At 39.3% G+C, this 25,829-nt stretch overlaps 1 protein-coding gene and 1 pseudogene across 2 annotated transcripts; both read right to left on the bottom strand.

Annotated features, from left to right (window-relative positions):
* Positions 1 to 1,788: 1,788 nt before the first annotated feature.
* LOC114098349 (tripartite motif-containing protein 5) lies at positions 1,789 to 25,829 on the bottom strand. 2 transcript variants are annotated; one of them, XM_027942535.2, is made up of 8 exons: positions 25,657 to 25,829; positions 14,622 to 15,100; positions 13,965 to 14,060; positions 9,833 to 10,063; positions 5,090 to 5,112; positions 3,685 to 3,785; positions 3,390 to 3,416; positions 1,789 to 3,008 (listed from the first exon to the last, which is right to left on the bottom strand). In XM_027942535.2, exons 2-8 carry the CDS (start codon positions 15,039 to 15,041, stop codon positions 2,455 to 2,457), a joined length of 1,452 nt encoding a protein of 483 aa, XP_027798336.2. In that variant the 5' UTR covers positions 15,042 to 15,100; positions 25,657 to 25,829; the 3' UTR covers positions 1,789 to 2,454. The 2 variants fall into 2 exon arrangements, with proteins under 2 accessions (XP_027798336.2, XP_027798337.2); XM_027942536.3 differs by lacking the exon at positions 3,685 to 3,785 and having other exon boundaries at positions 2,867 to 3,008.
* On the bottom strand, positions 10,079 to 13,938 carry LOC114098348 (ATP-dependent RNA helicase DHX15-like; annotated as a pseudogene).

The following is a 25,829-nucleotide window of genomic DNA, read 5'->3' as shown; positions in this document are numbered from 1 at the left end:
GCTCAAGGTACACAGACTGCACATTGTCCATGGATAATTCTACTAATTGAAGAGCTCATTCAGTCCTCTCATGGGACCTAATTCTTGGCACAATACAGTCTTAAGGCATCAGTAATGCAAGAGAGCATGAATGCTACTCAGAGATTCAGAGGTAATGAGAAAACCTTAGAACTGATAAACAGATGGACAGCAGTCCAGTTGGTTTTCACTGGACTATGTGAGGCCAGGATGCCTCTCCAGCCTCTTACTAAGAAAGAGTGAAGCTGAGTTCATTTAGAGGCTTCCTATTCTTTTCTGCAGAGGTCTTCATTTCTGAGACCAGGAGCCTCTGTCAAAAAGTGGATAGATACCCTGCAGTACATCCCTCTCTTCTGTTGTTTACAAAATTTCTGGGTTTTATTTCCTTGTAACTGCAAATTTCATTCTGAACCGGGGTACTGGGTATTTCAGTCCATGGAAAGACATGAACGTCACTTGTCAAGAACTTAAGATAGTACTAATTGTTTCTAGTGACTTAACACCTCAGTCATCAGAGCAATGGGGTGACAGGAAGGCAAGATTTAAGGGAAAATTCATAGGTTTGATTTTCTCCAGTTTCCAAGGATGAGTACTGAGGTGCGCGTGTGCGCACGTGTACACACACACACACACACACACACACACACAGACACACAGCAGTTGCGCATTGTCTATCTTGGACTCTCATTAAAATTCACCCAAAGATGAAGAACTTAGGAATTCCTATGTCAAAGAACTGCTGAGAACAGATACTACTTGACCAAACAGCCTCCCTCTTTTTTTTTTTTTTCTTTTTCTTTTCTTTTTTTCTTCTTAGCCTAGAGTTCAACTGGGGAAGAAATGGAATACATAGGGCTCCCACGGTACCCTGCACAAACATTCACCAGAGAAACAATTCTCCTAGGAGCTCACTGAATAACAGGCTTTTTTCTTCATCACAATAAGGAAAAAAACAAAAACAAAAACAAATACTTACCATACTACTGTTCAGAAATCCTCAAATATGCTTCTAACTCCCTGTATCATTGTAATTAATATACATGAAAATTTATTTTAAAACAGAGAAAAGGACTTTCAATGAAACAGAATTACTACAGAAGTATGAAGAAAAAAAAGACTAAACAGGCGTGAAGTTAACATTTTTAATTATACAGAAACACTTATTTACAATTTATTTAAAATTTAAAAATCTGTGATCTTTTAATCTAGTTATTAAAAAATCATTTATTTAATCATTGTGAGGAGGATAAAAAAGAATGGACATCAGGCTACAGTATTACATTTTCTTACTTTTTTGAGGGGGTGCTGAGGACTGAATTCTAGGGCTTTGCATATGCTAAGAAAGAATCTATCACTGAACTACTCCCTACCAATGGATTACTTCTTACCAAATCAAGGTAGGCTATTAAAAATATCCTGTTGGTTAATTTTCACAATAGTACATGGAGTGAGTTTCATAAGGATTATTTATCTATTTCTTTTAAATGGTGATCTGAATCCCATACAATTTAGTTTCGTTTACTTGATAGGGACCAACATATGGCATCACCAGAATTAGAAAAACAAAACAAACAAATTGAAAAAGTAAAATACATAATATATACTTGGCACACAGGTGGTCTTGGAATTAGTATCCAGGACATAAAAATGAGACTCCAGTAAACAGTCAATCCTAGCTCCCTTTCATACAACCTGTTTCATGGGATACTGATAGCACTGATACTTTCTAGTATTTAACAGAACAAATACTCACTGGGACACTTCAAAAGATATTTTGTACTTCATTTATTTTCTCACACTGATCCAAAGTATCAGTTACAATTTTTTAAGCCAAAATCAGTTTATAAAAAAAAAAGCACATCCATTTTTGTTGTTGTTATTCAAGGTTATACGGCTAATCTGTAAAGGGACAGAATCTGAACATAGATACTCCATACACAAAACAACTACTGTTAGTATATACCATTTAGGACACGTCTTCTTAACTCCTTGATTCCTTGATGAATAAGAAGCATCATGGGTAAACTGACGTAGGGTTAAGGGATCATTCTATAGAGAGGTACTCCTATGCATAGCCCTCAGTAATATAGAAAGGTGGTAGAAAACTCTCCTTCATCTTCTGTCAATAGCAAAAAAGAATAGAGTTTTAAAGATTTGGCAGAGGTGTTACCTCAATAATGGGATTATTTAATGAGGAATTGGTCATTTTGCCTTGGAAGCATGGAAGATGATGGAGGGATAAACGTGATATTGGGATAAATCATCATATGAGGATTCATAAATCCTTATATATACATCTATGAGTGAACGATTTCCTAACAGAAAGGCTGAAGACAGCAAGGAAAGGTGGATAAAATGGTGCAAGTGAGCTCAGGTGCATGGGATACACAAAAGGGCCAGAGGCACTGCACAAATGGGGTGAAGGTATAAGAAGTTTCAAGAGCTTGGCCAGTGTAGTGTCATGGGCTCTGGACATGTCCCAGGATTGAAATAAGGAAAAACTTCCTTAGGAAAGGAACATCTGGAGAATTTATAGATAAGAAACCCATGGTTTGTAACATTGTAAAATGAAAGTTCACGAGCCTCATAATCTAAGAAAACCCCGATACGTTGTGGAGGAACAGTCACAGAGAGGACCAAGGTCAAAGGATCACGGGCAGCATCCTCCCCAAAAGCATTATATTCAACATTATATTCAAATCTGTGAAGCCCTATAACCCAATAGCCACATCTAGGTTGATAATTTTTACTCCGTCCTTGGAAATTTGAGGATTGAAAATAACTTCTATCACACAATCCCAGATACCAGGCCTCCTTCCTGGACACATCTACCATCCAGTAATGTTTTCCTGATGTGATAGGTGGGTAGCCCAGAACACCTTCATGATAATTCCCACGCTTGCGCCAGTATTGGGGTTCATATCTTAATTGTCTCTGGTCCTCAGAAATGACAATATTTGGATTGTTGCTTGGAGACAGTGTCAGGTGAACTGTAGAAAAATTAGAGTTACATGACAGATACAATTTAGCTTTATTTGTGATGTTATTAAAGGAATCCTGGGGCTGGGGATGTGGCTTAAGCGGTAGCGTGCTCGCCTGGCATGCGTGCGACCCGGGTTCGATCCTCAGCACCACATACAAACAAAGATGTTGTGTCTGCCGAAAGTTAAATAAAGGCATTCTACCTATCTACAACTACCAAAAAAAAAAAAAAAAAAAAAAGTCATAGAGATAGAACACTGCAGAAACAAGGTATGTGAGTAACTGTTGGAAGGAGCAACATGGACCTTAAAACATGAGAACTACCAGAGAAATCAATTCTGAAAGACGTTGAGGAGACTGTGGCTTATGATACAGTAATTTCTGCTTACCCCAGTAGCGTTGAACGTCTGTCAGCTCTGAAATGATAAAAATTCATGGTGTGAAATACAAAGGTGTCAGCACTGAAATCCATTCCCTTTCCAGATTAGGAAAAGGAGGAGGGATATCATAGGGCAGTAAACTGACAAGTGAGGATGAATGGCCACTCCCCATTAAATATGATCACATGGTGAACACACAGAGTCCACTCTCCCTTGTCTCCTCTTCCCGTACCTAGAAACCAACATCTTCCCCATCTATCACCTGCCACCACTAGAATCACACATTAAATCTAGCTCTTCTCACTTTTAGACACCTGCAGCATCCCCTTCAGATCAGGAGCTCGGAATACTCTTCTTTGTTCCTTGGGGAAAGTTTTTGGCTTCCTCAGCATTAAGTCCTTACACCTAGGGATGGAAAAAGTTGACCCACACTTCAGACCTTGTGGTCCCCACCCTGACAACAACAATTTCTTTCCATCATTTCACCCCATTGATGCACTTGAACTTTCTTCACCAAGGATCCTGAGAAGGGGAGGGAAGATTCCTAACCCTGAACTCCTAAGAAATGTTTCATGGTCACCTCCCTATTTACTTTCTTTGTGATCTTGTGAGGGTCTTAACCTCTCAGAAGCATAGTTTCTAAAATGAATCAAGTTGCCCCTCTCTCTCTACCTCCTAGAATGCATGGTCAATGATGAAATATTGGATTTTACAAAACTCTGGTGTCTAAGAAAAAAGAATATGAGGAAAATCAGTGCTATGAGTGTGTGTTCTCGAGAAAATGTTCAGAAAGTAAGACTGCAGGTCCTGACTCCTGGGTATTTGAGAAATAAGAAATGTAAGAATCATATCTGGAAATGTTCAAAGCTTATGGCTAATAGGGAAGCCCTCAGGTGACATCTGAGGTTTCATATTCTCTGGGGAAAAATGTCAAACATTTGGCAAGGGCAATACTATGAACACAAAAGTCATAGTAGTCTGAATTTTATGTTTCTGGAAATATGCACCTTTCCTAAAGTATGAGATGTACATGGATCAACTGATTCTGGTGTGATGCTATCCTTGCACACCAAGGCAGTGCCTTCTGGCACCTTCAACTTAGTTCCTGATGGTTCAGACTCCTTATTATGCAACTGGAAGATGCTTGTACATACAGAAACTCTTTCATACACTTTATCCCTGACAGACCAACTTTAACTTCAGTCAAGATTTTTAATTATCCAGAGATTCTAGTTTGTTTGTGAAAATCTAAATAGAAATCACAAAGAAGCCCTTGGTCTCCTTTATTCCCAGAAGAAACATACAAACATGCAGGAATTGTCCCAAAGAGTAATTCTTAGTACTTATCAAAGAAGAAAAATCTTGCCTACAGTAAATAAAGCAGCCATTACAACTGCAACCAGAGCTAGAAGTAGGCACATGAGGGCAAGAAATGCTGGTGCCACAGGGGGTCTGATGTTAGAACATCTTATCCCCAGGACAACTACTGTTTCAAACTCTGACCTCCACAACCCAAGTCCCCATCATAGAATCTGTCTAGTCCATACAATACTCAAATCGTGATTTGTGACTATAAATTTAAGATAATACTATATCTAAATTTACCTGATCTGGGAGATGTTGTATTCTAACTGAATGCCAGATAATTCTACTAAGTACAAGTCTCTTCTTACTACACAAAAGGATCATCCCTGGTATCGCACACGTACCTTCTCATGACATCATTCGTATCCTAGAAAGAAGGGGGAAAAAAACACAAGTTACTAAATCACAGACTGTCCTCACTGACCAAGCTTCATCACATTGTCACCAGCCCCTGCTCTGCTGAGAACAGAGATGGTCACAGTGTGATGAACAAAATAGCAAAGATAAATTCAAGGGCTGGGGATATAGCTCAGTTGGTAGAGTGCTTGCCTCACATGCACGAGGCCTTGGGTTCAATCCTCAGCACCACATACACACACAAATAAAAAGATAAGTTCAAGCCAGTCATTCCATGGCTCCCCATGAGATAATTAAAATAATACACAATTCGTTCACTTATTCAACATTTACATAAACTGATATACTATTATTTGCCAAGTATAAGCAGACTCTGGATAACCAAAGTTGAGTAAAAGACTGAAAGAAAAAGGAAAATGCCAGAATTCCACATAAGGCAAAAAAAATTCTTCAAAAATGAAGGGAAATAGATGTAATACCAGAAGAGAATTTAGAGTGTATTGCTGGCACAGGAGCTTGATGATTTTTTTTCTTATTTTGGATTTTTTTTGGGGGCGGCGCGGGGGGCCCACTGGGGATTGAACCCAGACACTTCCTCAGTTAGTGAGACTGACCTTGATGGAACTTACGATTCTCCTGCCTCAGCCTCCCAAAATATTGGGGTTATGGCATGTGCCATGGTGCGTGGCACAATATTTAAAGATGTTCAGCTGCAACCAAAATTCCTTCAACAAGTGGGTCAAATTCATAGAAAGAAATAAACTATAAAAAACTCTATAGTTCATTTTCCAAATTACTTCTTAATAATTTGGAAATATATTAACACAATAATTAAGTACTACTTTGATAATTTATATATGTATATTGTGTGTGTGTGTGTATATAACAATAAGATCACAAAGAAGGAGGAAGGAAATGAAGTATTTGTTCCAAGTTTCTATATTTTGCAGGAATTAAGTTAGTATTGATGTGAAGCAGATTGAGACAGAATAGGGTGCATTTTGTAATCACCAGATCAAGCACTAAGACAACAAAAATACAGCTAGAAAACCAGGAAGACTAAATTTCTATCCTGGAATATATTTATTCAACAACAACAACAACAAAAAAGACACTTAAGAGAAGAAAAATACCAAGAAACTTCAGAAGAAATATAGAACACAAATAACAAAGTAGTAAATATAAACACAATTATATCAGTGACTGCACTGAATTCTATGGTCTCCATATCCTTATCACAATAGAGATTGTCAAATAACCATCAAGCAAAAATAAATGACATAAAAAGGCTAACAATAGATGAAAAAAAAATGTTCTTTAAGAGTTAATAAAGGTGATCAAATGTAACTAAACTGACTAAAGAAAGAAAAAGAAAGACGAAGTGCAGTGGCACAGGGGATCACAAGTTCAAAGCCAGCCTCAGCAATTCAGTGAGGTCATAAGCAACTTAGTGAGACCCTGACTCATAATGCAAGGATGCTTCAACATACAAATTTTAAATGTGATGCACCACATTAACAGAATGTAATACTAAAACCATATGATGATTTCAAAAGATACAGAAAAAGCATATCATGAAGTTCTATATCCTTTCATGATAAAAACTCTCAACAAATTAATTACAGAAGGAATATACAATAAAATAAAGTCCATACATGACAAACTCAGAGGTAATACCATAATCAACAGTGAGATGGTGAAAACCCTTCTTCCAAGATCAGGAAAAAGCCCATTTTTTCACCACTTTTGTCAACCTAGTACAGAAAGTCTTAGCCCAAGCAATTAGGCAAGTAAAAGAAGAAACAGATATCCAACATGGAAGTTAAATTTTTCCTCTTTGCAGACAACATGATCTTATTGAAAACTCTACGGATTTCACAAACACACACACACAGAAATCTTAGAATAAAAAACTAATTCAGTAAAGTTCTAGGATGTAAAATCAATATACAAAAGTTAATTGATTTTCTATACTAACAACTATCCAAAAGAAATGAAGAAACCCCCACTTATAATAGCTATAATAAAATAAAATACTTAAAGTTAACAAGGAAGCGAGAAATCTATATACTGAAACATATAAAAAAAAGTTGATACAAAAATTGAAACAGACACAAAAAAGTGGAAAGATATCTTGTGTTAATGGGTTGAAAAAACTGATATAGAGAAACACTAAAATATTTCAAATTCAGCTAAAGAAGCAAAGCTGGAGGCATCACAATGAGTTTAAAATCTATAACAAAACTATGTTTTTTTTTTTTTTTTTTTTTTAATAGGCACTCTACTGACAAAGCTATATTCTCAGCCCTGACCTGTAATCTTTTTTTTAAAATTTTTTATTTATTTTTTAGTTTTCGGCAGACACAACATCTTTGTATGTGGTGCTGAGGATCGAACCCCGGCCGCATACATGCCAGGCGAGTGTGCCAGCCCCAATAAAACTATGCTAATAAAGACACAAAACAATGGCAATGAAAACAGATTCACTTGTCAATGGAAAACAATAGGGAGTCTGGAGGTTGGTGGGATTGGGTGTATTTATGGTCAGTTGATTTTTAATACACTGTGTACCAAGAGTACACAGAAGGTTCAGGCATAGCAGCAATGCCCACTAAACCAGTGACTTGATCATATGTTCAAGCCAGCCTAGACAACTCAGCAAGATCCTGTCTCCAAATAAAAAATAAATAAATAAATAAAAAGGGCTAGGGATGTACCTAAGTGCTAGAGTTCCCCTTGGGTCAACACATAGTGCTGGGGGTTAAGTACGGAGAAGAAAGGACTGTCTCTTGAATAAATTGCATTGGGACAACTGGATAACTATATGCAGAAGAATGATAATTAAGAACATATCATACCACATACAAAAATCATTTCACAGTAGATAAAAAACTTCAACATAACACATGGAACTGAAAAACTACTTGAAGAAAACCTAGTGCAAAACTCCATGTCATTGGTCTGAGCAATGATGTTTTGACTGAACCCCAAACCCTGGCAACAAAAACAAAATTAGAAAAATGGTACTACACCAAACTGAAAAGCTTGTGCACAGAAAAGGAAATAATCAACCAAATGAAAAGACAGGCTACAGAATGGAGAAAACATCTGCAAAGTATATGTTTTTAAGGGGTTAATATCCACAATATATAAAGAACACATATACACGTATAATTGAATAGCAGAAAAACAAACGTCCAATTTAAACACTGGCAAAGGACTTGAACAGACACTTCTCAAAAGAAGACAAACAAACTGCAGGTATATGAAAAAATGCTCAAAATCACTAATCATCAAGGAAACACAATTTAAAACTACACAGAGAGATCCCACTTCACACTTGGTAAGAAGACTATTATCACAAAGGAAAGGCAAGCATTGGCAAGGACATGGAGAAAAGGAAACCTTGGCAAAAATGTTGGGGGGAATGTAAATGAGCACAGCTATGATGACAGATAATATAGAGGCTCCTCAAAAATTTAAAAATGATCCAGCCACCCAGCAACTTGGACTATATCCAAAGTATATGAATAAGTATGTCCATGAGATATCTCTCAGATTTACTAAAACACTATTCACAATAGCCAAGCTTTGGAATCAACCTAAGCACCCATCAAAGGATGAATGGATAAAGAAAATCTCTCTCTCTCTCTCACACACACACACACACACACACACACAATGGAATACTATTCAGCTTTAAAAAAGACAGAAATCTGTCATTTGCAGCAACATGAAATGAACCTGCAGGAGATTACACTAAATGAAACAAGTCAAGCACAAAGAAACAAATGCTGCGTGATTTCATTTAAGTATGAGGAATGGGCAGAAAATGATCTCATACAAGTAGAGAGTTAAAATGGGGCTAGTCAGGGGCTAAAGGGCAGGGAGAATTGGGCACATATGTGATAAATACATACATTTTCTGTAAATTAAAATAGAGTCAATACATAGACACATAGACATTAAAAGGATTACAAAGAATTCTTATGATTAATTAGGATTACATATTTGAAAATCAGATGAAATTAACAAATTCCTATAGGATATCAATGACCAAAAACAGACTCAGGAAGTATAAATCTAAAACAGCCAGACACCAATAAAAAAGTTTAAAAATTTGTACCGCACCCAAAAGGGCAGAATGGACTGGGATGGCTTCACGGGTGAATTTCACTGAATATTTAATGAAGAAATAATACCAATCCTTCCAATCCCCTCCCCCCACCCCCCATAGGAAATACAGAAAGGGGAAAGTCTCAACTCATTCTATGAGGGAAATGATAGATACATCTCTTGTAACCGGAAGCCATTTGTTTGTCAGCAATGAAGCTGAGGAAAAGATGCTTAGGGCTGGGGATGTGGCTCAAGCGGTAGCGTGCTCGCCTGGCATGCGTGTGGCCCGGGTTCGATCCTCAGCACCACATACAAACAAAGATGTTGTGTCCGCCGAGAACTAAAAGATAAATATTAAAAAAATCCTCTCTCTCTCTTTAAAAAAACAAAAAACAAAAAACACAAAGATGCTTAAAAAAGCAGAAAACAAGGCCTACCAAATATCACTGGTTACAGTGGATCTTCCCTCCAAGGTTTAACTTTTGAACTGCACTCGATAAAATAATAAAAATTGGATTATTTTCCTTGCTATTTACACACTTACTTATTCCATAAGCTTCATAATTGATTTGGGAATGAGGCACTTCAGGGCCCAGAGAAGCTGAAAGTCTTACCTGCAGCATCTCAACTGTTGACCCTTCCAACCGATGTTCCAGATCTGAGATGAAATCTTTCACCACCTGGCTCTGCTGGATCAGCTCACTTTCAGACTCTGTCAGGCTGTTCATAATAACTTCCTCCTCGTTCTTCAGCTTTTGAATCTCCTGCTTCTCCTCAGATTGGAGGATGTCTCTCAGTTTTCCAAACTCTATCTGGACATTTTCCACCTCACTCTGTATTTTGTTCTTTGGGATGAGAGAGAGAGAGAGAGAGAAAGAGAGAGAGAGAGAGAGAGAGAGAGAGAGAGAGAGAGAGAGAGAGAGAGAGAGAGAGAGACTGGGAATAGGAACCATAAAAAGAACTATTTTACATGGGGAGTTCTCACAGGGTAGTCTTGGAACCAAGGGAGAGATTCTGAGGGAGGCCGATCTTTCCCTTTCCCTTCCTTCATGACATTCCAAAACAATGACCTTAAGTCAGCATTGTCCAGACTCAACCTGAGCTGCAATGGAATACTTGGGTGTGCCTCAGCTTCAGCTATCCAGGACACTCCATATCTGCTCCTCATTTCATTTTCTTTCTTTTTTTTTTTATTAGTATAATAGACTTTTTTTAAGTCACTGCCTATGCACTGAGACAGAAGATGGTATTTACATAAGCAGAAGATGTAACATTTTACAACTTCTAAAATCAATCTCAACAATTACAATGACCTTGCATGTCAACACAAAGGGGAGGCATAAATGTTTAAATCTCTGAAATCAAACTGGAATACTTACTGTAAAGAAAAATTAAAAAGCTTTCGAATAAAGGCCATTATTATTATTATTATTATTTTGGTACTAGGGAATGAACTCAGAAGCACTTGACACTGAGCCATAACCCCAGCTCTGTATTATATTTTATTTAGACACAGGATCTAATTGAATTGCTTAGTGCCTCGCCTTAATGAAGCTCACTTTGAACTTGCCAACTGTCTCAGCCTCCTGAGTTCCTAGGATTACAGGCGTGCATCACCACAGCCGGCCTAAAGGCCATTATTGAACCTACATGAAGAGCACAACTTGAACTTTTGAATTCATTCATCTTTTAAAGCTCTCCTCTGAATAACTTCAGTTCTAACCATGGAATTCAGTACTGCGATTATTCCTTGGATTGAAGTTTGGCAATGATGTAGTCCAACTGCCTCCTTACTTCACACTGTGAGAAACTGCTCATGTCATAATATTGAGGGGCAATTTTCACCAGCCATTCTGGCTTGATATCTGTACATGTCCAGATGTAATTCTTTGTTGTTAGAACTAACTCATTATAAAGCACCTATTCAGCCTTGTGGTCAAGAACTCTAGAGGGATGCAACTGAATGACCTGATTACCTTTCACAGTTAAGTAATGGCCTGTTCCTTCTAAATGTGCCACCTGCATAAAATACCCAGTAACCAAAGCTTTTCTTATGTTAATATAATAGTCCCTGCTTATAAAGTCAGTACTTCTATGAGGCATAGAAGTACTTTATAAGTCCATAATCTGTCCATAATTTGAGATAGCTACTGGTGTACATTGTCTGTGGATATCAGGGACTGGTAGTTGATGAAGTTGCCATAACACCACTGAACTGACCCATGATTTTGTTTAAAAGCATAATAGACATTCAGCAGGGTCAGATGATCTCCATCTATGTGGGCAAATCTCATCTTGGCCTCCATGGGGCAAACAAAACACTGTGGGACTGACAACATAGCAGTAATAGATAGGACCTCATTAGAACAATTGTAGTTGCAACTTGCAATAACCATTTTAGCAAGGTGTGGATCTAGAGGAAACTCTGCCATCATGGATCCCAATTCAGTCAGAGCTCCATCATCACTTAAAGCACCCAGATAATGCAAAATTTCTAGGGTTCTCATCAGAGTTTCAGGAGCTGGTGGATCCATAAAATCAAAATGCATCAAATCATCAAAACCAAGTTTCTTCAACTGTAACACCACTGATGCTAAATTAAAATGCACAATCTCAGGATAGGTGTTATCCTGCATTCCTGTTTTATAATGTTTCTCTGTGTAAATCCTGAAGCATTTCCTAGGTCTGGTATGTCTAGCTCAACCAGCTCTGAAGCTGATCTGAAGCTGCTCTAATTGCTGTCACCAAAAGAGTGACAGTGATGTCAGTGATGTCCTGCAATGTTAGTTGACATGACCACCATTCTTCCAATTACTCCATTTTATTTATTGGGAGGTGGAGGGTGCTACTGCTGGGGTGGAGTGCAGAGAAGAGTGGAATGATTTTTTCTTTTAATATTCTTGAGGATAACACTTAGATAAACTGAGAAGAAAATTTAGACAAGTCTATGGTTTTCTCAATTCTGTACACTGTTTTAGAAATACCTTATCTTGATTTTTAAAAACTTTTGGTTTTTTATTCTAATTTGTTATATATGATAGCAGGATGCATTACAATTCATATTTTTTGGAATAACTTTTTTTTAAGTATTTATTTTTTAGTTGTAGGTGGACACACAATATCTTTATTTCATTTTTACATGTTGTTGAGGATCGAACCCAGTGCCTCACAGGTGCTAGACGAGCGCTCTACCAGTGAGCCATAACCCCAGCCCTGTGGAATAATTTTAATGTCACCAACTTCAGAACCCATAACATCAACCTCACGCTTTATTCTTTTATAGGCTTCACCAATTTCTTCTTGATTGGTAAAGAAAAGTGGAAGATCTCCCTCCTCCTCTTCCCACATATGTATCTGGATCACTGTTTGAATTGCTGCTTCAAGATAGTTTCTCTCTGGTTCTGGAGTATAAAAGATCTCAACAGGATGTATGAGGCTAGGCATAATTAATAGTGGACAGTGATCAAAGTAAATCTGAATTTTCCCTCATGTAGAGTAGTATTCGTAACTATTACCTTTAAATCGAATCGATGTCTCACAACTTGCATTAAAACACCCATGAGAATATATGTAGCCATTGTTCTTTCATGAGCCTTATCAACGATTATTACACCATAGTGCTCCAGGAGGGGATCGTTCATGGCTTAATGAAGTAACATCTCATCAGTCATAAAATTAAGTACAGTTTTTGCACTACTGCAGTCTTCAAATCAAATGGAATAACCAACTTCCTGGCCCAATGTCACATCTATTTCATCAGCAACTCTCTGAGCCACGCTCATTGCAGCCACTCTCCTGGGCTGGGTACAGGCAACTCCTCTCTGGGGTCCTGGTGAAGATCGCACATACTCCACACACAACTGTGGAACTGTGTTGTCTTACCAGACCCAGTCTCACCAACCAGAACAAATAACAAATAACCAGCATATCTGTAAACCTATTCAAACAAAGAGCTGAAGTCATTTCTTTAGAATATCATAGTCATCAAGGTGTATGGGGTAAACTGGCAAGTGGATTAATACACTGCAGAAGTGATTTGAGTCCTGCATGTCCAGTGTGTGCTCTGAATGAGCAGAATGTGTTGAATGAGATAAATGAGAAGGTTTCAAAGGTCGTAATACAGCGCTGATAAGCATAGCAATTGGTTGAAGCTCACAATTCCTTCTGCCTTTCTTTCTCCCTCTCTTGCTCTCTAAGCCCTCTATCACATTCTCAGTCCTTCTTTCTCATGTTCCCTGCAGGCTTCTGGTTAGAGGAGTTATCCTCCCCTAGGTCCAACCGGCGCTATTTGGGCATCTTAGTCTCTGAGCAAGTGGTTTGGAAGGAATTAAAAAGAAAAAAAGGTGGCGACTGTATTGGCACAGTGGAGAAGAACCACTTAACTCTTGGGGATGCCCACCCTCCAGCTACAACTTCCTCATTCCACTCTTGAACCTCTGCCAAAAGCTGAACATTGAAGACAGAACCATGACCCATTGCCTAAGTATTCCTTCAGTAGAATCAGAGTCTCAAAAAGCACCACAGCAACAGGATGCCAGCCAACCTCACTGGAGTGCCTCCCTGTGAACAGCTCTCTCCAAACAGCTGTACTCCTTTGTGTTGTACCCACTCTCCAGCCTACACTCCAAAAGGAAAAGGGCAAAGAGGATTATTCAAATGCTTTCCACCTTATAGACTGACATGAAATAAAGAAGAAGATCCTGCCCAGAGTTCTAGCTAATTCCCTCAGAAAGTATTTCCCCCTACCTTCCAGAAAGTTCTCTCAGTTTGGATGTCAACTTTCCACTCCTCAGCTTCTTCCCTGGATCTCTTCAGGTTTTGCAACATTTCCTCAAACTTCTCCTGTGAGAAAAGAATCACACCAGAGTCAAGGGAAGAACCTTCTTAGCGCCTAGAGAGAGGATAAACCTGGAAGAAATCAGGTTGATCTCAGAAGAAACTAGAGCTTTCCGAAACTGTGTGAACAGACAATGGTAATCTATGAACTGGAAGAAATCCTGTGGTGGAAGGTGTCTTCTCTAAGTCTCTGGTAATAATGTTACCAACCTCTCACCAACAGTAGTCTAAATATTTTTGCACTAGAAGAGGAACCTGATGTTGCAGCAAGGAAAGAACTCATATACCAACCCTTCTCATTCACTCTTCTGCTGAAAGAGCTTTTCTTCTACTCAAAATCTCTACAGATCTAGCACAAGGCACTGTATTTTTATGCTCCCTGTCCAAGAGTTTCTACTCCAGGCTTAGCAATTAAGTGAAGGTAAAAATTCAACCTTTAGGCCTCAGAAGGTAAGCATAGCATAGCATAGAAACAAATCACAGACATCGGTTCCATGACACAATGTAATTAGACTAGAGTGTAAAGAGGAGATATCGTCTCTGTCCTCCCCCCACCTGATCTCTTACCTGGTACTCCCGGACAACCTCCTCCAAGAGGAATGTGGAGTGTCCACGGTGCTCCTGAGAACGCTCACAAAGCCAGCAAATGACCTGCTTGTCCTCCTTACAGAAGAGTAGGAGTTTCTCTCCATGGCGTGCACAGTGATACACCTTCTGCTCCTCCTCTGGGTTCAGCTTGACATCCCTGAGCCTCTCCACTATGTTGGCCACATGCCGATTAGGCCGCAGGTTCTCAAACTCGTAACCGATTCTGCACACAGGGCAGCTGCTCTCCCCTTTTTGACTCATCATGGACTCATAGTTTGATGTGATGCAGGCCTGGCAGAAGCTGTGGCCACAGTCGATGCTCAGAGGTTTTGTCAGGAGATCCAGGCAGATGGGGCAGGTCACCTCCTCCTTTACATTCCCCAGGATTGCTGAAGCCATAGCATCTGTTTTCCTGCTCCTGTCTGTCCTGACTTCTGAGATTCCTCCTGCTCAGATTCCTACATGATTGGAAGATTAAAAGTGGGCAGAGTAAGAAAGGTTGAAATAGAATGGATACTGACTATGTAGAAATGATAATAGACCCAGACCAAAATTTTTAAAAAAGAGGAGAAACAAAGAACAGAGTTTGGTAACATGGTGTAAGATCTTTTCATAATAAATATCAAGTAGGTCACGTCACATGATAAATTTCATATATGTAACGACTGTTATTTCCCTTTACTATTACTGGAAAGGCAGAGAAATAGAGGCCTGTTCTAGCAAGAATTTTGTGTAACCTACCATCTATCCTTGCCTGTTTTTGCCCAGGCCAAAAACACATCCTCAATGTTAAAAGCACCAAACCACTTATGCCTCAGGCATTTCACCCTTGCTCTTTCCCAGTATAGAAAGCTCCCTGATATTAGTATGACTCCTTACCTGTTATCTTATCACAAAGAGCTGCTCTGACTACCTTACCAAGAGTTCAAACACCATCATCTCTGATACTTATGCAATGCTATTTTTTCTTATCAAAAGTACATAATAAATAAAAATGAGTGTGTGCTCCTGGAAGTGTGTCTGAACCTCATAAGTTATAATCCTTTCACTAGATGTGTGAATAGAGATACTAAGTGACTTACTATTTTCAATGTGATTTATCTTCAATACATTGAGGTGAGATGAACTTATTCCATTTAGGGTCCATTTAGAAGTCTCCTCTCTACATTACAGTTAATCCAAGACAAAAGAGCTAACTGCATAGTTACCTGTTAGTCTTGTATCTACAAAATGTCACTGACGATGTGTTAGCAAATAGATTAAATATCAAAAACGTAAAATGAGCCCAAGCACAGTATAAACAACTAGGGATTAATCAACTGGACAGGCATAGTAAATTAAATAGCCAGAAGGAGCAGACATGATAAACACTACTAGAGAGATGGGCAAGTTGCTGCAAGACTAAACAAAAGGGGCAAATAGAAGATTTTCCAAGAATTCCAAGGTGAAAACAAAGGTTTAACAAACCAAAAAAGCATGAAGGGGAATATGGGATGAAAAAGGGGACAAACGTGTTAGGTAAAATAAATCACCCTTATGAAGAGTCTACTCATGTATGACACAAGCTCTTCAATGTTTTTGAAATTGCTAGCATAGGCTGGGTGTGGTGGCATGTGCCTATAATCCCAGCACCTTGGGAATTCAAGGCAGGAAGATCGCAAGTTTGAGGACAGTCTCAGCATCTTGGTGCAGACTTAAGCAACTTGTTGAGACCCTTTCTCACAATAAAAAATTAATAAAAGGGCTACGGATGTGGCTTAGTAGTTAAGCACACCATGGTCCAATTACCAGTACCTAAGTAAATAAACAAATGAAGAAAATTGCCAGAATGCCTGATGTACAGTGAGTTGTAGGGCTTTGGTATCATATAAGTCTGCAGGAAACAGAAAATGTGACACTTCTCAATTATATAACACTTAAGGACTATTTTCTAATAATAGAGAGAAAATATCAGTCTAAAAAAGTTCCTGTGTCACCCCAAACAGAGCTTTGCCTGAATCATCCAACTGTGTGTACTGGGGCCAATCTGACAGCATGCCTACCTCTCAGGGAAGCAGAGCCCCCATTGAGCTAGTCCATCCTGCTCTTCAGGCCAAAGAGCAGAGGTGCCCTTCTTCCTCAGAACCAAACTTGCACTCTGGAATCTGAGCTGCTGTGGCACCCAGCCTCCCGGGAGTGGAGTCATCTCTTTGCCATACCATCTTTGAGGCCTGAGCTGCTGTGGTGCCTCAACTTCTCAGGACAAGGTGTTATCACTGCACTGTTCCTGAGATGGGAACTGCAAGGCCTGAGCCACAGCTGTGGCCCACACCATTCCTAGGTCTTTGCTGCTGCTGCACCATGGCCCCCAGAGCCTGGGCTTCCTCAGAATCCTACTGTCTTGGTCCATATTTGTGCTGCTACAAAAAAATACCTGAGACTATGTAATTCTTTAAAAACAACAACAACAACAAAAACATTCATTTCTTAGGTTCTAAGGGCTAGAAGGTCCAAGATTAGAGATCTATGTCTGCTGAAGCTTTCTTGGGCATCATCTTGGGGCAAAAAGAAGTAAAGCGCATACATGAAAGAGACAGAATATGAGACAAGTGGGAAGGAGGCCAAACTCATCAGCACCTCACTCCCATGCTAGCTCTCTCCTGTAATAACAGCATTAATCCATTAGTGAGGACAGAAGCCTCATGACCTCATCACTTAGAGGGCCCACCTGTCAACAGCATTGGGGATTAAGTTTACAACATGTACATTTTAGCATAGATTTGAGGGTTTGCCCCATTCCACCCCATGTCAGAGCCATAGCTATATGTTCTCTCCCTGGGCCTCAGCTGCTAGGGTACACCTCAGAGTCTGAGGGTAGGGCTGTAAGGGTGACCTACATTCACCCTGGTTAATGATCTTATGAACCAGAAGTTCCTAAGTGCCACAGAAGTTGGTTCCACAAGTCTCTAAGTCCAGGATCCTTGCTCTGCAGCCACTCTGAACATATGTACCCTGGAACCCAAGTGGCATCTAAAAGCTACAGACAGGACACCAGCTGTGTTGCCATGGCTGTTGCCACAAGTTCTTGCAGTGCAGGCCACTGAGTCACATTCAGACTTTGCACATTGATTACAGCTGACAGAGCTACATGAAGACTCCACCATTATGCCTACCTAAAACCAGAGCCACCCCACCCTGTTCAAGTGGCACTCTTGTAGTCACCTGAAGTGAAAGTCTTTCCCCAGAAAAGATAATCTGCAAAGTTAACATGCAGACAGCCACATGTATACTCAAGAAGTGTGAAGAAGCAAAGAAAGAGGAATCTATCAAAGGAACCTCCAGTAACTGACCCAAGGAAATGAAAATCTACAAACTGCACCCAAAGCAATTCAAAATAACAACAAGCAAAGGAGAAAATCAGCAAACTTAACAAAAGAGCCACAGAGAAATACTGGAACTGAGAAATTCAACAAAGGAAATGAAAATTGCAGGAGACAATTTCAACAGATTAGCTCAGGCAGAAGAAAAAAAAAAAATCAACGAATTTGGGAACCTAGGTACGGTGTGCATGCCTGTAATCCCAGCTACTCAGGAGGCTGAAGCAGGTGGACGAAACTTCAAAATTAGCCTGTGTGACTTAGTAAGACCCTGAACAAAAATCTAAAGGCTGGGGATGTAGCTTACTTGTAGAGTGCTTGCCTAGCATGCACAAGGCCTTGGTTTTGATCTCTAGTAAAGCAAACAAAGAAACAATGACAATAAAAACAAAACACAAGTGGGATTTATCTGTGGCATAAAAAACTAGCACATACAAATCAATCAATAAGACACATAATATTACAGAACAAAAGATTAAAACCACATGGTGGCCAGGTGTGGTCATGCAAGTCTGTAATCCCAGTGGTTGGGGAGGCTGAGGCCGGAGGATCTTGAGTTCAAAGTCAGTCTCAGCAAAATTGAGGCGCTGAGCAACTCAGTGAGACCCTGGTCTCTAAAAAAGGGTTGGGGATGTGGCTCAGCAGTAGAGTGCCCCTGAGTTCAATCCCTGGTGAAGGGCTATGGAAAATAATATTCCTACAAGAATCCCCCACCCCCAAACAACAGAGGGACAGTGTGACTCAGGAGAAGGAAAGGAAACTAGCCAAATATTAAACCTCTCCTAGAAACAAGGGGCCCCAAGGTAAAAAAGCAAACTTTCATCCCTTCCTGGGTTCATCCCCAGCATCTCCACCAAAAGCAAACATTCATCCCTTCCCAACCACAATCAATCCTGAAAGGAGGAGGCAGGTATTGAAAAGCTAGGCCCTGGACTTTTACCTTTTCCCATTGCAGATGAGTTCTGGAAGGTGAAAAGCCAATAGTGAAACTCTAGGCAACAATGGGTCCCAAAGGAAGGAAGATAAGCAGTGAACATGAAAAACAAAACAAAACAAAAAAAAGTTCTGAGCTTTTCCCAGTGACAATGAGTTTCAAACTTTTGACAACTGCCTTCATGAGCTAAAATTTTAACCTGCACAACTAGGTCCCTGATTGTTCCAATAGCACCTCTACAGTCTCCAATGATTAATTCACCCTCATTGTAAATTATAAAACTCAGACTCCTTCTGTAATCTGCAGGCCATTTCTGTAACCAGAAAATGAGCCCTCTCATGCCAAATTGATTGACTGCCCTGTAGAATAAAGGAGAGCTTGCTGATCTGTTTGAGGTCGGCTTCGATCCTGGTTATTTGTATTTTCATTATGTTGCGGAACCATGTTGGTTATTTTTACTTACACCTGGTAGCTTCCCAACAAACAAACAAACAAAAATGATGACCACAACTGGTGCATGAAAGCATCTGACAAAGTACAACATCCTTTCATCATTAAAAGTATAAAAATGTAGGAATCAAGCTGGGCATGGTAGTGCAGACCTGTAATCTCAGCAGCTAAGGAGGCTGAGACAGAAGAATCACAAATTCAAAACCAGCTTCAGCAATTTAGCAAGGCCCTAAGCAACTCAGTGAAACCCTGCCTCAAAATAAAATAGAAAAGAGAGCTGGGGATGTTGCTCAATGGTTAAGCAGCCCTGGATTCAATCCCCAGTACCAAAAAAAAAAAAAAAAAGGAATAAAAGAAAAATTTCCTCAGGATAGTAAGGACCATATATAAAAATGCCATAACATAACATAATTAATAGAGGATAAAAGCTTTTCTTTGAAGATCTGATACAGAACATGTTCATATTTGTCATTTATGTTCACCATAGTACTGAAAGTGCTGCTGAAAACTCGGTCCTTGTCCCTGATGACAATCCAATAACGAGGATGTAGTTTTGAAAAAAAAGAACAAGAAGGTTTATTGCTTTATTTGCAAAGGAGAAACATGGGGGATTCTTGCACCAAAGGCTGTCAGCAGAAAGGGGGCTTTTAAAGAGGTGATTCAGAGGCTACATTCCCTGTGTGCTCTGTGAGAGTTGTAATTTACTCGTTAATTTGGGAGATAGTCACTTCTGACATCTTCTGGTACCACCCCCAAAGTCTGAGTTACTTCTTCCTATGGTGGGTGTGTACCCAAGGACTGATAAATTTGGCTACCATGGGGGAAGAAAGGTAATCCTATTTCCCATGAGATTAAGGAAAAGGAAAGATTAGGGAGGAGCAGGGAGAGAAGAAGAGAAAGAAGCATGCACATTTTAAAAATAAGTTGCAGTGCCAGAGCAGCAAGGGCTACTACATTCAAAGCATAAAATGGATCACTGTTATAAAAGTACTAAGAAGAACAACCAGATAAAAGAAAGAAAGAAAACTATACAAATGGGAAAGAAAATGGTAAAATTATATGTATTTACAGATGACAGAAAACTCCAAACACTATACAAAACCTCTTAGAGCCAGTAAATTAATTCAGCAAAGTCACAAGGTACAATGTCATCATAGAAAAATCAGGCTGCATTTCTTTGCACAAATAATGATTACCCACCTACATACCCAAAAAAGAAATTAACCAGGCTGGGAATGCAGCTTGGGATGTGCAAGGGCCTGGTTTCCATTCCTAGTATTGAAAATTAATTAAGAAATCATTCCATTTATGAAAGTGAAACCAGAGTTGGAGGATGAGACTAGATTTTCCACTTTACCAAATTCCCAAGTTTTGCAGAATAAAATCCACAGATAATCACAGAAGGGAAGTAAATGGAACAGGATTTATTTAAGCGAGAAGAAATACAATCCCACTTTGTGCTATCTTCGGAGTTTATATATGGTTCTAGGGCAGAGCATGGAGCAAATCTATGTAAACTGGGTATGGAAAAAGGCATGCTGGCTACCATCCAAGGTTCACTTCAATCCTTCTTACTGTAATCCATCCTCCTTCCTGTAACTTCCATTTGGTTCACCTCCACCTTCCATTTTCTACCTCTGGGACAAAGAAGTTGGTTGTAGGTGTACTCACAGGTGAGCCTTCAGGTCTTTTACATTTGAAATAGGCCTTAACATGTGCATTCATATGTACACTGTTGTACCCCTTAGCCTCCAGGTGTGGTTGAAGGGGGCCCATTTTCTTGACTGCCTGGCCATTTTACTGATCTATTTTATTCTATCCTCATTCAAAAGCATAAAAAATAAAAATAGGAATAAATATAACTAAAGACATGGGATATTTGCACAATAAAAGCTAACCTATTGAAAGTAATTGAAAAGGGCACAAATCAACATAAAAATGTATTCAATGATTGCAAGAATTAACATTCTTAAAAAAGTCCATACTGTCTAAAGCAATACACAAATTCAAGGTAACCCTTATAAAAATCTCTATGGTATCAGTCACAGAAATAGGAACAACAAGCCTAACATTCATTGGAAATGACAAATAAAACTTCAAAAGGTCAACCCTGAGAAATTTCAAAGTATGTTACAAAGCAAAATTACTGAAAACAGTACAACTGACATAAAAACGTACACACAGATGAATGAGACAAAGTAGAGAGCCCAGAAATAAATCCAAACGTATATAGTCAAATAATTTTTTGACAGTGGAACCAAGAAAAAAACAATAAGGAAAAGACCGTTTCTTTAATAAACGGTACTGGGAAAAAGAATTTCCAAATGCAAAAGAAGGAAAGTTGACGCTTATCTTAAACTCTAGAAAAAAATCAACTTAAAGCCAATAAAAGATCTAAATGTAAGGAATGAAACTATTAAAAAGAAAACAGAGGAAAAGCTCTCTGACATTGGCCTTGGCAATAATAGTTTGGATCATAATAAAAATCCAGGCTATACTTAGCATAATGTACTCTAGTTCTATCCATTTACCAATAAATGCCATAATTTCATTTTCCTATATGGCTGAATAAAACACCCTTGTGTATATATGCCACATTTTCTTCATCCATTCATCTGTTGATAGGCACCTGAACTCACAAAGTCAAGGATTGAACATTTTTCTCTCACATGCAGAAGCTAGACCAAAATAAAGGGGAAAAGGTGGGGAGCATTCCAGGAAAAGAGAAGAGACATCAGTGGAGTAAAGGAAGAGAAGATAGGGGGAGGGAAGAGCACAGGAAATGGGAGGAATCATGGAATGAAATTGACAAATGGTTCTATATACATGAAGGAATATACTACAGTGACTTTCACCTGCAGAAAGAAGAACAGTAGAGAAGAGGAAGAGGAACAGAAGGGAGGAGAGTGAAAGGGGAAGTAGTGGGGACTGAAATGGAACAAAATGTATTCCATGCACATATGATTATGTCAAATGAACACCACTATGAATTATAATTATAATTATAAAATTATAATTATATATTATATGATTTTTTTTTTTTAAATCTAGGCTACAGGGTGATGTTCTGGGTTGGATTCCCAGCACCAGAGGGAGGCATGGAGCTCAGATTACAAAATCAAAAAATAATCATACAGAAAAGGTTCTGTACAGCAAAGGAAATAATCAACAAAATAAAAATGTCTTCTGATTGGGAAAAAATACCTGTAAGGCACAGATCAAATAACTGGTTGATATAAAAAATACACGAAGAACTCATACAAGTCAGGAACAGAAAAACCTGATTTTAAATATGGATAAAGAAACTGATGGATATTTCTGCAAAGAAGACATAAAAACTGGCTAAGAGGCATAACTTAAAAGGTACCAGACATCACTAATCATCAGGGACATGCAATTCAAAACTATACTAGACATTACCTTATACCAGGTAAGATGGCTTTTATAAACAAGATGACAAATAAAAAGTATTGGCAAGGCCATGAAGAAAAGGGAACCACTGCATACTATTTGTGAGAATGTAGTCATGTGACAATATGGAGACCCCAACAAAATGAAAAACAGAACTACCAAGTGGCCTGGTAAGTCTTCTTCCTGGGTACATGTCCAAAAGGGATGAAATCATGTTCTTATAAAGATATCTGTACTCCCATGTTCACTGTGGCATTATTCACCATAGTCAAGACTTGGAAACAATTAAATTGTCCACTGGTTGACGAATGGATAAAGAAATTTTTATGTCTGTTTGTCCATCCATCCATCATCTATTAATGATACATAATTCAGCCTCAGAAGAGGAGTCCTGTCATTTGGCACAACCTGAATGAACCCAGAGGACAAACTAGGTTTGTAAAAAGCTAAGCAACATAAACAGAACTTTCTTCTTTTGTGATTGAGGTAAACTGTTTCTCTTGGCATGATGGAAGTACTGATGTTATGTAGAAAGGATTACTTTCTCTAAAAAGGCTAAAAAATAAAATTGAAATATACTTCATTTGCTAAACACTGTCATCTAGTATCAGTTGAGGCCTTAAACTGAAAAATAATAAGTCAATTCCAAAATACTGTGATATATGGCACGACAGATGTGCAACATGTAGGTTCAGAAGACTAGTGCGTTCCACTCACTTCTGACACATGCCTGTAATTCTGAAGCCAGAATTAGACAGGCAGTCAGTATAGATAGGTAAATCGAGTCAGGTCCCATAAAGGAGGCCATTTTTTTTAATTGGTTGTTCAAAACATTACAAAGCTCTTGACATATCATCTTTCATACATTTGATTCAAGTGGGTTATGAACTCCCATTTTTACTCCAAATACAGATTGCAGAATCACATCGGTTACACATCCACATTTTTATATACTGCCATATTAGTGACTGTTGTATTCTGCTACCTTTCCTATCCACTACTATCCCCCCTCCCCTCCCCTCTTCTCTCTACCCCATCTGCTGTAATTCAATTCTCTCCCTTGTTTTTTTTTTTTTTCCCCCTTTCCCCTCACAACCTCTTATATGTAATTTTGTATAACAATGAGGGTCTCCTTCCATTTCCATGCAATTTCCCTTCTCTCTCCCTTTCCCTCCCACCTCATGTCTCTGTTTAATGTTAATCTTTTCCTCATGCTCTTCCTCCCTGCTCTGTTCTTAGTTGCTCTCCTTATATCAAAGAAGACATTTGGCATTTGTTTTTTAGGGATTGGCTAGCTTCACTTAGCATAATCTGCTCTAATGCCATCCATTAAGGAGGCCAATTTTGAGTCCTGGAAGTTGGAGTCTGTCCCCTGAGGGACTGAAATGTTAATTCCTTCAGAGCCCTTCTGGTACTCTCATCAAGAACCTGCCCTTGCTCCAACCAGTTGCTAAGGTAACCTGTCCCAGGAATTGTCCCACCCCACAGACAGCTATAAGCTTGTTAATTAATGTGCTGTGGGCTGCTCAATCCTGCCCTTCCCCCTTCAACCCACCTATTTCCCACCTTTTGGCCATCCCACTGAACATTCCTGGGCCTAGTCAAGTAAGCAGGAAGGAGAGAGATAAGGGGAAGAGAGCAGAACAAAGGAAGCCTAGGACATATAAAAAGGCAGAACACCTTGTTTCTGGGGATACCAGGATACAAGCTATGGCTCCCTTCTTCTTCCTGTGGGAAGTCTATGTTACCCCTTTTTAAATAAAACCCTGCCTTATATGCTTGCTTCTGCATGCTTCTCTAGTGTTCAAACTTCAACATGCAATGGAGAACTCGTCTCGTATATAGGTGGCATTAATTCCATTGACTATGGAGGCAAAGAAAGGAAGATCACATGTTCAAAGTAAACCTAAGCAAATTAATGAGACTCTGTCTCAAAAAAAAAATTATATATATAATTTTTTTTTTTTTTTTTTTTTTTTTTTTTTTAAGAAAGGGAATGGCAATGTGTGGCTCAGTCAGTGGTTAAGCACTCCTGGATTCAATCCCTGGTATTAAAAAAAAAAAAAAAAAGATGACATTTTTGTAATTTCACATGTCCTTCACCAGTTCTTGACTCTTAGCTGAGTTCTGCTTTTGGCAGATATGGCTCAAGGGGAAGGAAGAGCAAGGGTGGTGACTTCTTTTTATTGTTTAATTACATAGAGAACAATGAGTTTCATGTGACATATTTATGCATGCATGTAACAAACTTCATTACAGTCCATCCCAAGTAGCCCCTTCTCTCTCCCTCCTCCCACTCTCCCCTACTTTTACCCTACAGTTCTCTTTTCTCATTTCAGGAGATCCTTTTCGTTCTCCTTAGAATCAACATGTGAGAAAATATACAACCCTGGACTTTCTTTGTTTTTAAGGAACTGCAGTAATTCCGTGTCTGGGTGGGGGCTGTGAAATAGGCCCGGCGAGTAGATAAGAGGCCACAAAGCATCAGGGCTTCTGAACGCAGGCCAAGGTGATGGGAATGGATCTGTAGCTGCAGATCACATTATTACCCTGACGGGCATTATGCTTTCAGTTTTAAAGATCTCTCCAGCTCTGCCACAGTTGTTGGGGAGGGAACATCTATCCAAGGAAAAAAGGCCTCTGGCACCCTTCACCAAGGTGCAATTCAAAATTCCGGACCAGGAAGGAGACAGGGTTAGGTTCAGCGTGGACAATTAAGGTCCCTCCAGGAAGCGAATGCCTTTCATCCCTTTACTCCCATCTTCTTTCACAGCACCCCTCCCCCAGGCTGCTCTCAGCAGGGAATCCCCGAGCTGGGCCAGCGGGCCTTCAGAACAGCTTCCTGGCAAGAAGTCAAACTCACCCAAGAGAATCCGGGTTTTCTTCTAAAGTCTTGCGAACTCTGCTCTCCGCAAATTGGCTCAGTAACTCCTCAGAAACTCAAGCGAAGTGGAGTCCGCGGGACCGGGCAGATGTGGGCAAGATTCCTTCTCCAAACCTGCCTCCACCAGGGCGTTCCCCCTGAGCTTAGTGCAC

Source organism: Marmota flaviventris, chromosome 9 (assembly GCF_047511675.1).
Source record: "Marmota flaviventris isolate mMarFla1 chromosome 9, mMarFla1.hap1, whole genome shotgun sequence".
Classification (NCBI taxonomy): domain Eukaryota; kingdom Metazoa; phylum Chordata; class Mammalia; order Rodentia; family Sciuridae; genus Marmota; species Marmota flaviventris.
This window is presented reverse-complemented; position numbering and strand designations above follow the sequence as displayed.